Source organism: Notechis scutatus, chromosome 1, assembly GCF_049901735.1.
Source record: "Notechis scutatus isolate UNSWTSFEM ecotype Mainland chromosome 1, rNotScu1.2, whole genome shotgun sequence".
NCBI classification, from domain to species: Eukaryota; Metazoa; Chordata; class Lepidosauria; order Squamata; family Elapidae; genus Notechis; species Notechis scutatus.
The window spans coordinates 219,192,253-219,214,975 of NC_142009.1; the positions used below are offsets into that span (position 1 = coordinate 219,192,253).

The 22,723-nt window shown below is 40.1% G+C and overlaps 1 protein-coding gene across 3 annotated transcripts in view; it reads right to left on the minus strand.

Moving 5' to 3' along the window:
• Positions 1-22,102, minus strand: part of LOC113410771 (band 4.1-like protein 5) — a 45,124-nt gene extending 23,022 nt beyond the window's left edge. Inside the window, exons 1-5 of one of the 3 annotated variants that reach the window (XR_015746569.1) lie at positions 21,762-21,894; positions 15,330-15,514; positions 10,752-10,856; positions 2,720-2,762; positions 1,159-1,237 (exon numbers count right to left, since the gene is read on the minus strand). Coding sequence is in view for 2 of the 3 variants with exons in the window: in XM_087950279.1 (XP_087806405.1) it covers positions 1,159-1,237; positions 2,720-2,762; positions 10,752-10,856; positions 15,330-15,509 (407 nt within the window). In the remaining variant the exon portion in view is untranslated. Of the gene's footprint in view, positions 1-1,158; positions 1,238-2,719; positions 2,763-10,751; positions 10,857-15,329; positions 15,515-20,744; positions 21,417-21,761 lie in introns of those variants that run through there. The other 2 variants (XM_087950279.1, XM_087950280.1) reach the window with 2 other exon arrangements.
• Positions 22,103-22,723: the final 621 nt, after the last annotated feature.

Here is a 22,723-nt window from a genome sequence, read left to right on the forward strand (position 1 = left end):
AAGGGACAGACAGTATGCTGTAGATAGGTATGAAGATAATGATCTTATCTGATCATGATAGATTATTGTCATATCTCTATGACAATACAGATTAGAATAGTTAATGCAAGAGTTTACCAGTGTTGAAGTATGGTTGTGACAACTGATCACTGAAAAAGAGTGACAGAAAGAAGACAGATGCATTCAGTGTATGGATCTGGAGATGATTACTAGCAACTGCAAGAAGAGTCAATCAATTATTTCTGGATAAAAAAGACTGGCAGATTGCTTGAGGTCAGCAAGCAGAAATTAACATCTTGGGAGAAGCACACACACACAAAACAGAACTAGCTTAGAAAGGTTGAGATATTTTAAAAGGGGGGGGGTGTAAGAATGAAGGTTGATAAAGGAGGGTCACCATGACCTTGAAAAAGCTAGGAATTGTTGCCAAGGTCAGGTCAAGACAGCCAAAATTTATCCATAATGATACCAGGCGCCATGACCAAGTTGATCTAACTAGTTTTCTGCAAATTCTCTGGATACTAGATAGACTATAAATATTTTAAAATGAATCAGGAAAATAAACAAACTAATGCTATACATATAATATTTATAAAGATCAGATAAAGCAGGAAGGATTCTCAGTGAAATCACAGAAACAAGGAACAGACTAATTCTGTTTTATCACAGAATAAAATTCTGACTGAGGAATACTCATTTTCTAATTTCAGTTTCCTATTTTCCTGGGATGTAATACTGAAATGGGAGAATAGGAAGAAGTGATTATTTTTAATTCCCCTCCCCCTACTTTTTCATCATTCAAAGCAATCCCAAAGCAGAGTTCTTGGAAAAGTTCCAAAATCTTTTATAAAATATTCATTCGGTAGAACTTCATTTCATACATTTTTCTCAATAGAATGGGAATGCTATGAGGACTGGATACAAAACTGAATACATTTCACTGATATTTAACGTATGTATTTGTTCCTACCTTTTCACTGTATTCTAGTCCCTGGTCTGGGGGCATAATATGAGTATCCAACTTTTATTTAACTATTCAAAAACTAGGAACCTTGCAACATTCATATTCAGATTAGAATGTTATATACTGAGCTACAAATACAGATTATCAAAGTTTTTCTATATGATTTATAATTTTCCTCCTTGCATACAACGTACCTTGTGAGCTCTTCACGTAAGTTGTTTGGTTCGGAAGAGTAAAATTTTACACGAAGATGAAGACAGTACGGTGGACCAACTACAGAAAGGAATATATATTACTGATAGCAAGTACAATATTTTGCAAAGATATTCACAGAGGCACACACACCAGTTACAAATTGTTCTCAAAATGAAATTAATTTAAAAAAATCTAAATTTAAAATATACCAGCAATAAAGGGTTAAAAAAAGCCAAAGATAATTTTATATTAAGTATTAGAAGCCATCTAATACATTATATTAAGTTGATTTGGCTTGCCAAGAACAGACAAATCTAGGTTAATCCCAGTATTACCAAGCTCTGTTCTATGAAGTGAGAAATCCATAGATTTTGGCTGTGGGAGCCTGTATCAGCACACATTCTACAGATTTAAAGCTGAAACAAGAAGCATTTTTGGAGAGTAAAAGCATTGCAAAGCTATCTAGATAAGTTTATCTGGTATTTGCAAAGCACAAATGAAAGAGGCATACTGTTACGGTACTTTCCTAGGGAAAAAAAAATTTGCTACCTATCTAGGTCTTCTAATCCTGGAACCTCTCTGAACTTTTAATTTACACTCTTCCAAAAAAACTTTTATTACTTCTCAGTTTTGCATCTCACATACACTTGGGTTTATTGAAAGCTTTGATCAAATGTTCTTTTGGTAGCAAAAAATGCAACCATTTTGCAGTAGATTGTATACATTTTGCCATTTACATTTTACCCATATTACTACTTAATTTTTGTTCCGTTGATAAGTTCCGTTCTGTTTGTTCCATTTGTCATTATCTTTCAATAAGATAAATTTAAACTATTCCGATCCTAATGACAACAAGTTATCAGGTACTGTAAATCAGCCTCTACTACCGATGGGAAATATAACAATAAATGCAAGTTTCACCCTCACGTTAAAATTAAAAATGTTCATTCAGGGTACTTGTTAAAAAAATTAAATTTCTAAATAAAAACTTTGAAGCAAAATAAGGGTAGCTCAGAACTTTTTTTTTAATATTATTACCACTTATAAGGTAAATCAGTGGTCCCCAACTCTCGATTTTACTACCAAGAGTATAATTTGAAAGAGCGAGAAATATAAACAATACACCAAAGATACAAAGTGGCTGGCTAGAAAATACTCCCACCTTTCACATTCTGTCCCTTTAGTTTTGGTGAACAATCACGAAGCGATTTCCTTAAAAAATCGCGGTGAGAGTCCACCCGGCTTGAGGACCCTGTTAAAATAATTATATGCCCCCCCCCCCCCCCCCCCCCCCCCCCCCCCCCCCCCCCCCCCCCCCCCCCCCCCCCCCCCCCCCACCCCCCCCCCCCCCCCCCCCCGCTTCTTACTTAGACGGTTAACCCCCAACAATCCAATTTTCCATGCAGTGTAATTAATCAAATAAGTTGAGTCAAAAGGCAATATAATGCCTGATTTTCTGTTCTGTTATTTCATTTCGTCAAAATATATCCTAGTGGAACAGTATCCCAAAATATGTACCCAACACTTCAATGAAAAATATATAAAAACTCAACCACTTACTTTTCACTTGCTTTTTTATACTCTTTGTGTTGTCCAACCAATGCTGAAAAAAGAAGAAGAATCGGATGAAAACTAAAAAAGATCGATGTAAGGAAAAATTATAAAAGGCATAAAAATGGGAAGATGCTAACTTATAAAGAAAATTATCACAGGGAGACACAAGCAAAATCATTTTTATTAGAATGGTTACCTTTAGACATAGCTGAGACTAATAAATGCTGTCAAAATATCTGAAGGGTATCAGTTAGGACACACTTATCTGGTTAATAGCGTACTGGTTGATATGTGAGACAGGAGAGGTTTCAGCTTTCATAATAGTGAAAATTGACAGTACCCTGATTGCCACTGTCTGATTTGTCTGACTTAAAGTGACACATACAGTTCTCTGCTACATATAGGCTCATTCTCATCTCTAAAACTATGCATACAAGTCACATAATGATAGCTTGTAGGTAGACTGATTATAGTTTCTTCTACAGTACATAGGCTATTACATCAATTACTAAGCATATACTGAATATAGGAGGTTCCTGTAATGTAAATTATCCAAATGAACTGTTTCTAGTAGGGATGTGAAGAGCATTTTGAATTTGAAGCATTCTTATCAAGTTCGGAATAACCAATCTATTCAAAGTGGGAAACTTCAATTGTTTTGAACCTGTTTCAGTGTAAAAATGATTGAAGCAACCAGTTCTGTTTAGTTTACACCTGAAATAAGGGATTTCAGATTTGACAAGCTGAATCAGAAACGTTCTGTATACCATTGGTTTCGAGACTGCATCAGCTCAAATGCAGATTGAAAAATGTCTTCCAAATCTCATTTAGGTTTCTCACCCTAGCCTACCTCACAGGAGTGCTGTGAATATAAACTGAGATAAAAATGTGTATGTATGTATGTATGTATGTATGTATGTATGTATGTATGTATGTATGGTATTCAGCTTTGTTCGGGTATTTTCCCACGTCATTGTAGTTGTAGTCAGGATGAGGAAAAAATCATTCTGGCGCAGCAGTAGGCTAGCACCAAATTTAAAACTGAAACGGATGTGAAAGCCTGACTCACAGACGAACACAATACACAAGCCTGATGATGGCAGATGACATTCTGCTGAAACGTCGCTACAACTTTAAAAGCACAACTATAATGACGTGGGAAAATACCCGAACAAAGCTGAATACCATACATATAAATACCTGCGAAAACTTAAGAAAACAAATATATATACATACATATACAGAGAGAGAGAGAGAGAGAGAGAGAGAGAGAGGGAGGGAGAGAGAGTGATAGTCTAATGACCATTCAATAGCAATTGGTCAAAGCATTGGCATGGTGCTGAACAGAACAGTATTTAAGCTTAGATCTTCAAGTTACAGCCATTGGAATGCAATGACACCTCCCCACCGCCCGGTCGATTTTCAGTTCTGAGGCACTTGATAGCCCACTCACATTTATGAGCACAGCATGTGCTTCAGCGCACTTCCCCCCCAACTACCTCCCCCACTATACCTTTTAGCCACCCTGCACTGTGCTGCCCATTGCCCTGCCTCTGCTGCCCCTAACTAACCTTTGCCACCTTCACACTCTTGCTGTTGACAAGACAAGACACCCAGCCTGGCTCTTCCTGGCTCAGCCTGGCAGTTGCTGCTCTGTGAGACTGTGAAGTCATGTGTGGCCTTCTCAAGGTCAAATAGAAGGCCTTCTGAAATCTCCTGAGAGAGTCACCTGCAGCCAGTCGCTGGCTTGCGAAAGGCCAGGCCGAGTATTCCTTGTCAACAATGGGAGTTAGAAGATGGTAAAATAGTTCTCAGGGGTGGTGGAATCCAGTGTAGCTTTTGTGCCCCACTGCCATCAGCAGCATCCACATCCAGCCCAGCACATTTGCATACCCTTCCACTCCTGTTTTGCAGATGTTTCTTGTTGTTTCTCATAGTTCCAAATCTCCATTTCTAAGAATTGAAAAACGAAGCCAAAAGAACCCCCCCCTTCTTGTGCATCTTCTTTGTACTTAAGTTCCATTTTCAATTCATCCAGAAGTTGTGCCATTGTATAAATTTTTAAATAACCACCCGATTAATTTTAGTCATTCAAATGCAATAACCAAGAATCCAAAGATCACCAAGAAATCCAAATACACGCAAGCTGTTTCTTTTTGCTCTTTTTTTTTCACTTTCTCTTCCTGGGGTTCTACTGTTTAGTTACAAAGTTTCAGTTAAAATGTATCTTTTTACTGTAGATTCTTTTTAATTCCAGGCAGTCTCCTCCCTCTTTCCAGATCCTGCCCTTTTATTCTTTTTCTCTCCCTTCCTGCTAATGAAAAAAATGTTTAGTGTCCAGAAATCTTTATTATCCCTTAGAATTTTGTTTTATTTTCAGCTTAATTGCCTATTGATGTCAAAGCGGATTTTTCCGATTTCTTATTTAAGTCTCTTAGTTGTCAGTATAGGGAAGGAGAGAGAAGGAAAAAAAAAGCCAAACCTTTCCCTTTTCACTTTTCTTCGCTGCTTCTGACTCTTCTTTGGGAGCGATGTTATTTTTTTGTAAGTTTAAATTCCAGGGTACCTTAGTTGTTGCTTTTGCAATTTAACCCGGTCAGCCAAAACTTTCACTTCTTATCTTCCTCCTCACATTCTTTTCCGGTTGAGTTCTTCTTTGAGGTGGCATTTCTGACCACCGCTGCAACCGCCTTTGGGAAAGGGAGTAATGGCCAGCTGAGGAGGAGAGATGTGGCTCTCCTCAATCCTGCTGGCAGTCTCCCCCCTCTTCACCACCTCTATGGGGTGGCTTAGCCCCAAAACCAGCCGGCTCGGGTCGCTCCAGTGGCAAGCCCAGACTGAAACCGCACACGATCGTGGATTTCTGTCTGTCGCCGAAGGAACTCCCATACTCTTCCACTCCTGTGGTCCAACTGTGCTTGTGCCTTGCCACAGCAGCCAATTACCTGCCCACCACTCAACCTGCAAGCTATGCAGGACTTCCTGCTGGCTCCTTCACTGACTTACTTTGTTGGAAGCCAGCAGAAAATCACAAGGATTTTAACATTTTTAACATTTAACATTTCGCCATCTTCATTTAATGACAGCAGTAGGACCACCATCTCTAAGGGATACAGCCACATGACATTGTAATTTACAACTGCATTGCTTAGTGATGGAAATTCTGGCCCCAATTACTGCTGTCAGACTGTACTGCCTTGAGCTAATAGCAGGAAAGGTGGAATACAAGGTAAGAAAACTAGGCAATCAGAAAAAGTTCTTTTACTTTTCCCGATATTAATTTAAACTTCTGTGAGTGAGTGGGAAGCAATCAGACATGCTGCCTCCTCCCTCTTTCAGCCTGGTGGCCTAAATAGCCCATCGTTTTTGTCAGCCTTCAGGCCTGACTATAGGTTGCCATTCAAATAATGGCAACGAGAAAACAGTGCAGAGTGAAAGTGCTTGCAATTCATTTTAATGATTATCATTGTAAATTATTTTTTCTAACAACAGCGAAAGATGAAGGCAAAGAAAACCAAGACAAGTGCAGTTCCAGTTTTCAAAACCATGATTTTAATGTATGCAACTAGTGCAAGAAACAGATCAAATTCCACATACACAGGAATCTTAGTGACTGAAATCATATGGGGAATTAAAGCAACTTGTTCTAGAATTGTTGGAATCTAACTGCTGTCCACCAAATCAGACAGTCCGATTTGTTCTCGCTGTACACTGGTTGCCTCAGCAACGAGCAACAATCACAGGTAATCAGTTACCCTTCACTTATAGTCTCTCCAGCTTTAAACCCTAGCAATCTGTTTTCAATTAATTTTTGATTCACGTGTCCTTTTATGAACTGAGCAAGGGATCATATTTACAATGGGTTTTTTTTTCTTTCCATTACATCCCTAAGCAAATACTTCCCCATTTCTGAAAAAGATTGAGTGATGTCATAGGAAAAAATGTTAGGGATTAGTGTATTTGATACTTATACAATCCCATGGTACCTTAAACTCCAATCAAACCTTCATTCTTCAGCCAAAGAAATCAGTACAACAACAACATCAACAGCCGTATTAACGAACTGAGAAATTTACACACAGAATTATACCAGAATTAAACAATGATTTAAAGCTGGAGAGCACTTTAAGTAGTTAAAAGAGGCTGGCTTCATTATCCATGAAGCCAGCTGGTTCTTGGTGCAGAAGGAAGTGGATTATGTAATTTTCCTAGACACCCGGGCAATAAATCAGCAATAGGAAATTACATCATGGACATTTTGGGGGATAGTGATCCATCAGCAGCTGGTGTTCTCCAATTTAAACTTGCTTTGCTGAGAACAATTCAGCAGACCTGAGCACTCCAGGTGCTATGAAAGCACAAGCTAGGATGAACTGAGAGAGGCAGGACATTCCCACACTTCAGGGGAGAGAATATGTTTGCTTCAGCTCCAGTCTATTTTCTTTCACCTCCTCCACATTCCAAAAGGGGGCCATTAACAGATCCGAGACAGGCACCAACACCACTTAGTTCAACTCAGCTCCTAACACCACCACTACCACCAAGAATTCAGCTTCAGTGGCACACACAGGAGGGGGAGGCAATGGGACACACACTGCAAAAGGGTGAGACACATAAGCCTGGTGGACCAGCACACTTTTCTCGCCAAGGTTAGCAGCCAAGCCAGCTCATGATAATGCACGAAATACGCTACTTTCCCTATTCCAATTCATTTAACATAAATTAGACTCTGGCAAATTTAATTCAGCAGAACCGAGCAAAAAACAACAACGTCAACACAAATTGATATATAAATTAAAATAAAACAACTTCAAGTGGCTGAAGGCGTACAGCAATTTGGGCCCAAATAGCCCACTGTTCTGTTAACTGACAGCCACTCTGATAATCCCTGAACATTGACTAAGAATTCAAATTCATAGATGCAACAATTATCAAAGTGATTTTCTTCCAGTATGACAATGCTGGAAACATTAAAGGAAACATTATTTGATGGTTTTCCAAGTCCAAAAATGTTGTTCTATGATTCTTGCATTTATATCTGTAGCCAATCCCAAGAGCTTAGTATGACATATTTACTTCCATCAAGAACTATCTTTCCTAAAAACACAACCCGGGGGGGAGGGGGACGGCAAAAATAAATAAAAATCAGCCGCATTCTGGAAAGAGGATGCAATATTTCAAATTCAAAAATTAAAATGACAATAAACACAATTACACAGAATAAAGGGCAGGGAATAATTTACTGTAACCCTGACATTTAATACCATTATAATACTCTTCTGTTAACACAGAATTTCCTGTAGATAAGAAAGCAGGTTGGCCAAAGAGGGAAAGCCTGTTTTTCCCACAAGTCCACAACACTGCCTTAGCTAGAGAAAATAAAATTCTCCCATAGCCAGACTCAGAAAGACCATGCCAATGGTAGAGTGATAGTATGATCTCTATTTCCTCTGTAAGCATGGGCAGTAATGTTTTAATTCTTATTTTTTAAAAAAAACAGGTAGGAAATCAACAGTCTGTAAGTAGCCACTGGCTTCCATTAAGTCACTATTAGCAAAGTGGCCAATTTTTCAAAATAATTTTTAGCAACGTTCTTAATAAAATGTAAGTCAAAGTGCATGTATTCATCTCACCCCTAAAATTTGTCAATTGTTCAGATTGACCAACTTTTGACACTACAACACACAAACTTTGTGGTCCCTAACAGCCAAATTAACTGTTTAAAAATGCATCTCTATGACAGTGGATCGCAAAATGTGGTCAATCTGAAAAAAATAATTAATTCATTTTTCATCTGTTTGGAGAATACATTTTTTTAAAAAGGATTTTGACCTCTAACACTTGCACAGTTTTATTTATTTACTTGGCATCCTAGCTCTCTTGTACTAGGAAAGTATACAATGGCAAGATTCAATAAATCCTTAAAGTGCTATATTAAACAATGAGACAAACAAACATTTAAAAAAAACACAAGAACTCGTATATATATTGGAAACTAGTAAAAATCATTACAGGAGACAAAATAGAACTCTGGTGGATTGCCCTAATCCAGAAGTAGTGATCACCTTGTGACTGAAAAACTATTTAAAATGGCATCATCAAGGTCACAAGGTTAGTGCTGTGATGACAATAATGGAATGAATTAGGTGATATTTTTTTTAGTAATAGGAGGGATTAAGAGGCAAAACTGGTGCCTTAAATCCACTCTTGCCATAAATCAGTGGCAAAGACATTGAATAAGATGCATTTTCTTACATTGATTGAAGGTCCCCTGGTAATATTGTAGTTTCAGTCCCAAATTAGCAAGGTTCAGAAATGTTCAACAACTGCAGGGAAGTTCAACAGAACTAACAGGAATGCATACCCCTATCTAACATCAATCATCCATACTGTATGACTAATCAGGGATGCTTCTGAACCAAAACCAGCTGTAAAACAAGCTTAAATTCAATTCAAATAAACTGTATCATTCAATTAACTAGAGAGGAGGAATCTGTTTTCCCACTTGGATTTTAGCCTCTGTGGGGCTGAGGTACATTCGATATCTATTCTATGACATTGATTGATTGAAACACATTCCTTATGGTGCTTCCTTCATTTCTGATCACTACATTTGATCACAGAAACAAGAAATGTTCCATGCTGAACTTTCAGTAGATCAAGAGCAATGAAATGTAATTAGCAATATTTGGGGGCGCACAGCTTTCCTACTCCCGAGTTAGGAAGTTCAGCAAAACTGAACCTATATATTCATTGAACCATGAATAATATAGCAGCAGATCAGAACCAAATTCAACTACATCTTTTTGTCTACTACAAAAATAACAAATCCAAGAGCTATTCAAATGGAACCAGAATTCATCAACAAGAAATCCAACTATGCCCCAATTGTAACTTTTGAAGTCTTTTCAATCACTGGAATCTTAGGACAGACAGATGGATGCATGGATAGAGGGACAGGGATAGAGAAAAACCTTAAAATATTCAGGGGAATTCTGACATCACTCTGACTGTAAACCAATCCAATTGTTAAGCTTATTTTAATATTACTGTATTATTCATTTTACTTTTATAGTCTACTTTTCTTTAAATTTGAGTGTTTACAGAGAAGAAAGCAGGGCTACAGACCAAGTTCATATTTCCTAACTTAGCTAATAAAGAAGAGAAATGTTAGATATTGGGATGAACAGTAAAGAGCACAAAACTTTTAACATAGGCATCGCTCACAGAACAAAGTAAGCATTTTTTCTCCCTTGGATACTATATATCCCATTATGATTTGCATAAAACAAACTTCAGATTAAAACAAGCTTTCCAACATTTTTTCAAAGGATTGATAAAAATTACCTACCAACACATAAAAATCATAAATGCCTTCAGACTACAAATAAGGGGAAATGACTGAACACAAACTGATTTGTTACCTTAGATAAGTATGATACCCAGTACTGACAATAACCTGAGGGTATATGGGCAAACTTTATAAGAAAATAAGCCATAAGCAGCAAGTTTTTTAATGTGGGCTGGCAGAAGCACATGAAAGAACAGCAAATGAAAGATGTCAACCCTTTAGGAGAACTACATTACCTATGATGGCAAAAAATAAAAAGGTATCTGAAAGCGTATGCCTTTTAATAAAATGTGTTAGTGAGAAAAATATTACCAGACTCTTCCAAAAGATGTTAAATGAACATTTACCAAATTTGAGTACTCTACATATATGTTGAACAATTCCAGCTGGTATGACTAAGAGCAGCCTCTGAAGTAACAGTACTGATGTATTGTTTTATCATGAAAATATGTTTATAACACACTATATAATACATAAATCTCAAATTCCACTTAATCTGATTTAATTTGCTAGAACAGGGGTGTCAAACTCACATCGTCATGGTGGCGTCACGTGATGTATTGGGACCTTTTCCTTCTTCGCTAAGCCGGGAGGGGCGGGGCCAACATATGACACATCCAGTCCACAGGTCGCGAGTTTGACACCCCTGTACTAGAAGATCACATCGAAAAATACTATGATACTCACAGCCACTTGTGCTGAATCCATGAATCGTAGACCAAAGTAATCATTTTCAATAAGGTCCAGATGGTACATTATCTGCTCAAACAGATGTTGTCCTTTGGCTTTTTTCTGAAATTGCAAGAGGAATCGAGTTAGGAAGATATAGCTTAGTTACAGAATAACTCTACTTCTGAGGCCAGAAGCTGCCAATAAGTATTCCAGGTCTCTTGACATTACAGGTACAAACTCTGGCTGTAAAACTATTCCAGAGACCAAACAAAGAATAGCAGTGAACATATTGACCCCGATAATTGAACTGATAATGATTCATTGAGATGTTTATTCCACCTTTCCTGCAGGAGTACAAGATGGCATGTGTAACACGTCTTCTTCCAGTTTTTCCCTGGCATCAATAATCCTGCAAGGTGCATTGGGCTGAGAAAGCACGATCCAGTGTGGGCAAGAAACTGTCATGGCAGGAATTCCAAAAACGTTCTTTATTGCAGAGTAACAGAATCTTGAAAAACCCCTCAGGGTTTCACTCTGCCCCATTTGGGGTTATTCTGATTTTCTTCCCCCATACGTTCCTCTTTCTCAAGACTGACCAATCTTTTCTGAAAAGTTCCCCTTAAGTGTTCACTCATTCCTTCTCAGCTCCTAAATCCAAGCCTATATTTACAGCCAGTGAGTTTTTGTATGGCTTTTTCAACTGTGAGGAAAGTTAAATATTCAAATATAAGAGGTAAAAGCAGGGACAAGAAGACGTGCATATTTGTAAGCTTTCCTATCCCAAAGGAGGAGACAAAAATGTTCGCCTTCCAAAATTATAAATTAGAACAAGTCTAATGGAGAATGACAAAAATAATCCGAAAAATTGAGGACCTCTCTTATGAGAACAGGCTGAACAATGGGGTGAAATTCAGTCTTTGGAAAAGAAGACTGAGGAGACACATATATCAACATTCAGGTATCTAAAAGTATTCCAGAATACCTGAAAAGGAAGATGATCAGGAACAAGTTTCCATTCCATATAAAAGTAGGACCAAAACAACAGATATAAGTTGCACTTATCTAGATTTCCTTTAGGTCAGGGGTCCCCAACCGCCGGTCCGCGGACCGGTACCGGGCCGCGGAACAAGCCTTACCGGGCCGCTGGTTGCTGGGCGCCGCCATCTTTTTGGTAAAAAAGCAATTTTTCGTCAAAAGATGGCGGCGCCAGCGCTCGATGAGCTTTTCCGGTAGAAAGCCATTTCTACCCGAAAAAGCTCACGAAGCGCTAGCGCCGCATTTTTGACGAAAAAATCGCTTCCGGTGACATCACCGGAAGTGATTTTTCGTAAAAAAAAAATGGCGGCGCCCAGCTGACGCCGGAACCGGGCCGCGGCGCCCAGCTGACGCCGGAACCGGGCCGCGGCGCCCAGCTGACGCCGGAACCGGGCCGCGGCGTCGAAAAGGTTGGGGATCCCTGCTTTAGGTATATGGATAAACTTTCCGATGATAAGATCTTTCTAACAGAAGGAAATATTTATGGAGATCATGGGTTCTGTGTCTCCAGGATTTAAAAAAAATGATGTAATTGATTTTCCTATATATATTAAAGGTTTGATAAAATATTGCTCCTTCCAACTCCACTATTTCATAATTTTATAAATAACTACCTGTTTTTTTGGCTTCCAATTATAATAGTCATTTTTTTACTAAATAAACCAGAAACTTTTAGTAGTTCTGGAACTCAAACTTCTGATTGTATTATGATAGTAGATCCTATTATTTTATCTCCAATTATCTATGCAGTTCCCAAAAGAACTTTGAATTGGTTACCGAAGCCAAAACTATTAAGAAATTCAGATTTATTGTTAATAGAAATTTTCCAGAAACATTTCAAAAGTCTTTAGGATAATATATCATTTGGTAATCCAAGATAGTTATTCCTAAAGCATTTGTTACTAATCATTTCTATTCCAGGAATCCTGTATCCCTAAAGTATCTGGTATTAAAAAGAATTCAGCTTCTTTTCTTATTATATTAGAAAATCCAGAACAAGCCTTTTTGTCCATATGATGATTTTTTTTACTTATTAAATGCAAAATTCAATTTCAAAAGTTGCAAAAAACTAAAAGTAATCCCTTAAAATGTTTCCATTGTTTCAATTTATGAATGGTATGCATTTTGAATAATTTTAAAAAATAAATACCACTTATGTACTTTTTATAAAATCTAACAAGTGACTGGGAAGCATAATTACTATCATTCTCTTAAAGGAAGAAATATACCATATAGTAAATCTTAATGCCATCTCAGCTAATCATAAATATGTGAACTATTATTCAATACAAAACAAGTGGACAATGTCCAAGGGTTTGGGGATAGTAATTCAATCTCATGACATTCCAGATTGTGAATAGGAGAAACGCTGCTAAAAGAAAAATCCATCCATTTTTAGCCTACTGAAAAGAAATGACAACAACTAACTTTTGAAATTTCTTATGTGCCTAGTTCTACACAGAGAAAATCAGAACAAATCTCTTTTATGGAAAATCATGAATGCCCCTAAAGCAGTTACCATAAATTGTCAACCTAAATTCCTGCTTGCTTTTCTCCCATACCCAACATTCATAAAAGGTTAAAGTGCACACAATACTGAAGCTTGAAATAATATCTACTAACAGAATTTTGAGGCAATTCATACTGAGAAAAAGCTGCTTGTTTTTAAAAATAAAAAAGTAAGGAGTAATTCATAAGTCTGCATTTGTTGCAAGACTGAATAAAGCCATTTCATTGTGAAAGCCATTTTTTCAATCAATCTTGCTGATCCCATAAGATATTCTTTTTTTCCCCTTCCTATCAAGCAATACCTCTTCCGTAAATGAAAAAGATATAGGCTTTTGCAGAGATTCATGTGATGTGCCAATTATGATCTTCCCAGAATCTGGAGGGATCTTCAGATTATAATCTTTATGCAGTTACCCCACATAAAGACTACTGCAGTGCATTCTATATATATGGCTGCCCCTGAAGAACACTCAGAAGCTAGAGCTGATCCAAAATGCAACAGCATGAATCATTATGAGTTTACCTCATTTGCCTATGTAACACTATTATATAAGCTGCTTTGACTAAAATTCAAAGTAGATCCTTCATGGTTTAGGTCCTAAATACCTATGGGACCAGTTGTTTCTGCCCATCCTGTAAGATCTAGAAGGCTCAGCTTGCTCCATCAATAGAGCAGTGAAATCTGTAGGTCCTTAAGAGATTAATCTTCTTTGAGACCACTCCTGCCTTCTGGACCGGAATTCCTCCTGAAATCTGCATGGCCCCAAACCCTTTTATGTTTACATAAGGCCCTTAAACTTGGCTTTTTCAGCAAATCTTCAGCACAATGGTTTGTGATCCCACCGACCGATGTATGTTTTAATATGTTGTGCTGTTTTCCCAATGTAATGTTAGTAACATTACTATTATTTGTTATGAATAGTTTTTCTGTTACTTGTTTTAACCCTTAAATATGCACATTTTGTACGTTGTCAGGTTACTGTTGTGATTGAGGCAATACATTGATGAAATATTTTTTTCAATGAAATGCAGCATATTCCATGAGATACTAAAAAGCAAGAATACTTTAATTTCTAAAAAGTTGTATCTTAATAACTAGATGGTAACAGAACTCTTAAAATAGACATTGTCTCAATCTACTGACTTTTGACCTAATTAGTTACACAATTTATATGTTCAACTTCATTTAATTTCTTGGCTCCTGGCTTTTAGTATTTGATCTACAGTAAAGAATAAAGTAAATGTAATTATTTACGAATACAGTGAGTGGAATAACAACCCATCCGTTTATAGATTAATATACAGTATTTAGGTTTCAAAATTTTATCCTTTTCCAATTATGAGTATTGCTCAAAAAGAAGTAAAGGACAAAACTTTATATTCTTTTCATCTTTAACTGAACTATAAATCAGCCAGAAACAGTGAACAGAGCATCTGGCTAAAAAAGGTCAGCTCTAGTTAATTGGGCTAAACAACATAGGAATGCTGGAGTGTTGGCTAGACAGAAAAGTTGAAAAAAAAAGTATCCTAAAATCATACAAATTGTTGCCAAGAGAAGTTCACAGATTCATTCATGAAGACTCTAAGAGTCATATTTAACTCATACAAGTCTTTTTCTTTTACAAAGTATTCCTGGGCTTCTGGGAAAAAAAAACACAGAAAACCAAAGCCTTGTCAAAGCAGCTTTCTTTAACTGCTCTTTAATCTGAAACACACTGGAAGAAAAATATTCTCACACAACCCAAATCTGCTTTGAAGAGTTCCCCAACTCTCTCTAGAAAATTTGGATAGCATGCGAGGGGCTACAGAAAAAGAGAGTCCATTACCTCAGTAGTTTTTGTTCCTAATACTTCTAAAGTCCTTGTTGGAAGATGTATGACCAACATCTTTAAATAACCTTTTAACATATCACCACTCATTAGTAATTTTTGCATCCTTGACCAAATCACACGAACACAATGTATTCCATTCAACTGAGAGATAAAGGAGGACACGTTTTCTCAAACATTTGCCAAGATTCTTGATGAAATAAATTAAAATGTATCATACCGGTAAGTCCACACTGACATCCGTTCCATCCAGCAAAGAGACCCTGCAGGTAATTATAGATTTCTCATCTCCAGCTGCAGGGATGTGAGTTGCAGCTCGTTGAGCTTCTCTTAGCCGCTCTTTCTCAGCATGTTTATGCATAGACTTACGTCCAAGTGTTCGGCGAAAGAAACTTATCATTGTTCCTAAATAAGACCAGAAAAAGAAGGTGTGAATGTTTCAAGAGAAATCAAGACTGCACTGTTTCTCGCTAAAGCAGATACATGTTTACATTTCACAAAGTTTCTAAATGTGCCTGTGCTATGGAAAAATTTTTTGCAAAACAGATATACATACAATAATGTTACATCCCTCTTATCAGTACCAGGAGCTATCAGAAGGACTAATTGTAGAAGTAGAATCGACATATCACAACAATTCAGGAAGTAGCTTGTAGATGCTAATATCCTTCTCAATCTGGAAGTGTTCCAGACAGTTTGCTGATATTAAACATATAAAATAATAAATAATACAGTTTCCTTAAAACATTAGACTAACATAGGCACCAAAGCTACACAGCTAACACCTGAAGGTAAAAACCATGAAAGTGGAGACCATTCTTGCCTAAGAAACAAACTGTTCCAAAGGAGAGAGCTCCCATAGACAATGCCTATTGTTAGGTCTTTGTCTGCCACACCTCCCTACAAGCCTTGCCTAATCGAATGGGATGGGCAAAACCTATCTGGGGAAGGAAGGCTATTAGGTACCCTGTCCTTGAGACATATAGGACTGTAAAGCATCTTGAATTGGAAATACACCAGTAATCAGTGAAGCACTGATAGCAACAATGCAACATGGTAGAGCAATGGCCGAGTAAGCACATATACTGAGACATCCTGGATCAGGTGAAGTTTCTGGCTGGTCTACAGGGGCAGACCCATCTGGAACGACTTCTAGTTATCTAATCAAGAGATGATAAGAGCACACATGACCATCTTCAGAGCGCCCTGTTCCAGGGTAAGGCTGCAACTAAAATACTAGCCATAGCTTTTACCTGTTCTTCAAGCAGGAACTGCAGGTCCGTGGGGACTACCCACTTAAGAGATAGCTCTTCCTGGGAAAGTGCAATCTCCTTGAGAATTAAAAATGGTCAGTTGGCTTTTAAATTAACACCCACTCCATTTTGTTCGGATTGAGTCCGAGTCTTTTTTTTTTCCTATAATCAGAATTTCAATTGCATCTCCAAATGAGCCATAGGTGGAAATGTACAACTATCACCCCAAAATGATGAGTGATTTCTCCCAAAACTTTTATGTAGGTATTAAAAAAGATAGGGGAAAAGCATAAAGGCTTGGGACACCCTTTTCTCCCTTAGCCACAACTGGGTCAATAAAACAATATTCAAAAATCCCAACTTCTGTAGATGGACACAACATGGTGCGGACAGCTTTGAAAACCACTGGAATATCTAGGACAGGATTGGTTGTGCTCTCCATTCAAGTCACAGGGTCACCTATGAGAGGGACTCATGTCTCTCCTGTCCCTGTGCCTTCTATCTTCTATGCCTGAAGACCCCCATGAATTCAGATAATCCATACTGCCTCCTCCAACCCCCCAGGTTTCTGTAAGTACAAATCAATCACTTTTTCAGCAACTTCCCAACCCTCTAAATAGTTCATGATCACAGTGTTTATGTTCATATCTAAAGTAGAAACACTATAGTTATTCTTGTAATCTCCATTCCTTGGACAGGCAAGCATGGCATGACATGACAATGTCTCCCAAAAAGACACAGCTGCACTATATAGAATAAAAACAATATTTTATTTGTATGCTGATGGTGCAATTATTGAACTATATTCAATAATTATTTAAAAGTACTCTGGGGTTCATACATTATTAGATCCAGGTACCAGCAGACAAAAGAAGCCTTTCAGCTAACTTTCCTATGATAAGAAGAGATTATCATAAATCCTGGTATTATGCAAAATGATGATTTTGACTACAGATAGAGACTTTTTTGAGCTAGAGTAGGGGAAGCCAGCCTACTCACACAAAATACACACTAAGAGCATTCCTGGAGTTTCTACCCTGCATGACTAATAGATGAATCCAAATGATGGCAGAAGTTTTATCTTCCACCAGTACTAGAGAGAATAAACTGGCATAAATACCTTCTACTTTGTTTGCCTGGACTTGCCTTCACATGTTGTCCTTATAAAAGCCTGACATTCTTCAAAGGTCAAGTTAGCACAACTAGGAGATTTAAATTTTAATCTTCAACTATACTTTTTATAATTAAAACCTTAAACATGTAAATATAATCCAATTGTTTCTGCTCTCATTAACAATGGTTAATTCAAAGCTGGTTTGTTTTTTAACTTTAAAAAATTGAGTATGAAATTTAAATGTGTTGCACTTTTTGGATATATATATATCTAAAGCTGCTTTGGCAGGTTGGTTTAGCTATATAATATTGGTTCCTTTAACTATGATTCTGTGAGATACAGAACAAATCTTTACAAATCTTTTATTCCAATTTTTTTAACATGATATGGAATTGAACCTGGTTGTATACAACCCAGCTACCATTGGTAGTTTCACACAAGATAACGCATATAAGTATCAGGTCTGTTTTCTAAAAGGCTATTTTCTTAATACCAATATAGCACAGCTGCATAAATTATTATTGGGCTGGGAACCTGGAAAGGAGGTGTTGTGAATTTTGTCTCTTTGTTTAATTAATTTCAGATAATACCGTGTTTCTCACATAATAAGGCCGGGCCTTATTTTTTGATTGACCCAAAAAACGGCTAGGACGTCTTTTGGGGTGACTTAATTTCCCCCCTTGCATCCTCGGGTGGGCGGGCGGCGACAGCTTGGATGTTGGTGAGACCTTCCGCCACCGTATAATTTCCCTTCTCCTTGCTGCCGTGGCGTTACAGCAACGCGCCGCGGCGTTTGGCGCAGCCACGTGCAGCCAGTCAGGGCTCCTCCCTGCAACCGGAGCCCTGAGGAGACACTTGGCTCCAGGCGCTCCTGTGGCCGCCTTCCCTTTGCCTTCGATGGTAAAGTGAATTATTTTAAAACCTCCGCTCATCCTACCAGGGCCGTGCAAGCTGAGCAGAGCCGGAAAGCAAGCACGGGTGTTTCCTGGTTCTGCCCAGCCGTGCGCTCTCTGCGCGTGACCTGGCGGGATGAGCGGAGGTTTTAAAATAATTCACTTACCTTCTAACAAGGGAAAAAGCGGCCACAAGCCTGAAGCCAAGTATACCAACAACAAAGGCAAATCCTCAAGGTGGGCTGGAGGGAGGTGGCTCGTGCCCCCGGGCTGCTTCAATGCAAGGTCCTGACTTGCAGCATCCTGCCGTTGCCGCCGCGTCCTTTCCCACCTGCCCGCCCCAGATGGCCTCAGGAGCTGCCGACCCCTTTTCTCTAGCCGATTCTGACTGAATCTCTATCCCGCTCCTTTATCCTCACGACGGGTCGGCAGTGACGCTCTCTGGTGCGGCCACCTCAGCTTGCCAGCCTTGCCCGCTATGAGACGATACTGTGACAGCCGCTGCTGCCGCACTCCCTTCTCTTTCCTCGCCTCTCCTCCCTTCGCCGGCAGGAGTGTGCGCGCCTGCTGCCACTGCCGCCGCTCCTGAGGCCATCTGGGGCGGGCAGGTGGGAAAGCAAGCAAGGTGGCTGCGCTGTCTTTTTCCCTCAGCGAGAGCACCGCCGCTTGCCGCCGCCGCCACCACCACCTGCGATGGGCGAGGAGGCGGCGGAGGCACCAATGTCACCAAGGCAACGAGTGCCTCCCCGCCGGGCCCTCCGCTCATCCCGCCAGGGCCGTGGCAGAGCCGCGCGCTGGGGAGAACCAGGAAACACCCGCGGCTTGCCTGCCATGGCCCTGGAGGCACTTCCTGTCAGCCTCGGCTAGAGAAAAGAGCCAGCCTCTCGGAGCACGCCGGCCTCTTTCCCTCTCTCTCTATGTATGAAAGAGCTCGCCTCGCTCGGAGCGTTTGGCGAAGCACACGAGTTTTGCAGTCGGAGAGGGAGGACGCGGCGGCAACGGCAGGATGCTGCAAGTCAGGACCTTGCATTGAAGCAGCCCGGGGCACGTAGCCACCTCCCTCCAGCCCACCTTGAGGATTTGCCTTTTGTTGTTGGTATACTTGGCTTCAGGCGCTCCTGTGTCGCCTTCCCTTTGCCTTAGAAGGTAAAGTGAATTATTTTAAAAACCTCCGCTCATCCCGCCAGGGCAGCAGAGCCGTACGGGCTGGGCAGAACCAGGAAACACCCGCGCTTGCTTTCCTGGCTCTGCTCAGCTCGCACGGCCCTGGTAGGATGAGCGGAGGTTTTTAAAATAATTCACTTTACCATCGAAGGCAAAGGGAAGGCGACCACAGGAGCGCCTGGAGCCAAATGTCTCCTCAGGGCTCGGTTGCGGGAGGAGCCCTGACTGGCTGCACGTGGCTGCGCCAAACGCCCAGCGGCGTTGCTGTAACGCTACGGCAGCAAGTGAGAAGGGAAATTAATGGTGGCGGAAGGTCTCCGATATGAAGTGCTCCACCAACGCAGGCAGCACCATATCCGGGCATGCAACAAAGTACTTCCAAACGGCAAGCCCCCCGCCATTCCCCCATTTTGCATGTTTAATATGGGCCTTAATTTGGGGGGAGGGGCTTAATTTGATTTTATGCCAATAAATCATGCTGGGGCTTCCTATTGGTGGAGGCCGTATTGTTGGAGAAACACGGTAATAAGTCTTTATTGATTAGCCCTTAGGCCATATCAAAGTGCAAAGTTCCAGCAACAATTTTTTAAATAGTATTTTACCAAATTTCATTTTGAATTGCTTTTATTAAATTAATTGCAGTTGGTATGCCTTCTCCAAATAATCATTTACAGGTCTATGAAAGGACTAATTTCATAGTCTGAGAACTAAGTAGGAACAAGTAGAAATATTGGCTATGGTAAAGGGAAAATACTCATAGGAAAAAGGGTGGGTAATTTCACAATGAGAATATATTGCACACACTCTTACACACACATTAAGAAATAAGGCAGAGGGGTGTGTAGCAGGTGTATATGCATATGGAAGCATTCATTTGTTTGGTAAAGAATATAAAAATGCTCATTAAGTACATAGACAGTAGACAAAACCCAAAAAGAGTATTTGTCCATTCTGCCTTAAATTGCCACAGGAATATGGAATTTATAGTGATTTTTCTAACCACATAAACATCTTGTTCTAATATGGTACCTCTATCACAGCAATTCCTATCAATGCAGTAGCTCAAATTCTCTGCTAGCATGCAACAAGAACTGATGTACATGGCACATTGCTGAATATACATGTATAATCTCATAGAGCACTCATGATAGGATTACAAACATATTTAGAAAAATAAAACAGGAGAAACATTATATACAGAATGCACCTACCCCATTCCACCAAGATAAAAGTGGGAATTGCATTAAAATCCAATTTTAGAACAGGTTAACAAAATAATATATGGGCCAAAGACTTACAATATCCTCATCATAATTTAATAAGCAGATCAAGTTTGTCCATACATATGGAGGATCAAGGCCTCCCAGCAAAATCTGGGAAAACGAAGGTTTAGCTAACCTCCTCTACCGTTAAAAGAAGCGATTAAAAAAATAAATAAAACAAAACATAGATGCCATGGAAATATGGAAACAGGTGGGGAGGGACCAATGATTCAAGTACTTCCCCTTTTCCATATTGGCCGGATTTCGGAAGAAATGGGAAATTTACAAGGACTGCCTGAGGAGAGACTATTTCAGAAACACCATAAAATTGAGCCTGACTCCAGGGCAGCGGGAGACGACTTCTTACTCTCGTGGGTGAAAAGATCAAGGCCGTTCGAGGCAGAAAGCCACGGCCTGAATCCTCTATTTTAAAAATCACTTTTTTTGTGTGGTTATTCCTGCCCCGACGCACTTTGGACTCACTTCGCTCCCACCTCAAGCGCGCTTTTGTCACAGGGAGCGCGACACCTTTTGGGGCCGCCCGACAGGAGCAACCGGATAGATCCGGGGAGCAGGGTGGGGAGAAAAAGGTTTACACGGCCATCTGAACAAGGCGTGACGCGCGTGTCTCTCTGTATGTGTGTGTGTGTGGGGGGGGAGCGGTGGCGAAGGGAGGTGGCCACCCCGGAGGCATCCAAAAAAGGCTGAAGTGGCTCCGACTCCCCCCACACGCTCGCCCACCTCCAGCGGATCTACCCAACCTCGCTGGCCACAGAGAAGAGGGAAGAGAGACGAAACTTAAGATCTCTGGCGAGTTTCGAAACCTTCCCCAAGGGCGACAAAGGGAAAAGGACGGAGGAAGCAAAGGAAAGAAGCAACAACCTGGTTGCGGTTCTTCGCTGAAACTTCACCTTGCTTTTACTACAACAACCACCACCACCACACCCCACCTCCTCCCCAACTTACCGGCCCAGCCGCCTTCGCTTCCAAAGGGCGCTCCTCCGCGACCCGGCCGCCGGCGCTAAAAAGCAGCTCTGGCGGGATCGGATCCCGGTGGCGACGAGGGGCGGAGGCAAATGGCCGCCGAGTGAGACTAGGGAGCCGCCTCTCTCCTCCTCCTCCTCCTTTTCCCTCACCCGCTAGGGCCTCCCCTGCGAGAGCTGGTCGCACGTTTCGAGGCGAAACAGGTCGCCAAAAGGAAACGCGCGCGTGTTTTTCTGCGTGCGTGTGTTTTGGCGAGATGTGTGGGAAGGAAGGTGCCCGGGTTTTCGGAGATTCCCACGCCACGTTTCAAACTCGTTTCGGATAAAAAAAAGGTTGCTACCCCTTTAAAAGCAACACTTGCGATTCCTTAAAACCCTATACGAATCGTTTTAGTAGGTTACCGACTGGGTCTTTAAGGCTTTTAAAGTCAACCCTGTTTTTGAACGTTATTCTCAAAACACCGTTTTCAGTTTATGGAAAAGGATAATACGACGGCTTCTATATCCGCGCTACCCAAATCCGGACTATCCTATGCGGACTCTGTAAAACCGCTTAGAGAGGACTGTAAAGCACCGTGAAGCGGTATATAAGTCTTAAGTGCTATTGCTACCATGATAGGAGCCAAGTGTTAAAAAGAGTTTTCTGTACTTGAACTGGCAACTCGCGGTCCTGCAGATATTATATTTTTAAAAAATAAATAAAGCCAAAATATGGCAAACTTTATCATAGGCAATCTTTAAAAACCATCTAATCCTAGAGTAGTTATTAGGAAAGTATAACCAAACAGGCATGCGTTCACCTATTTACCAAACGGATGTTTCAACAAGTGATCCAAATCCTATTTCGGGGGAGGAGTAACATACTGTTACTATCTCTACAGGTATAGGAAGCCATTCATATATTTTGGATTAATTCCACTGGTGGGATTCAAATTTTTTTACTAC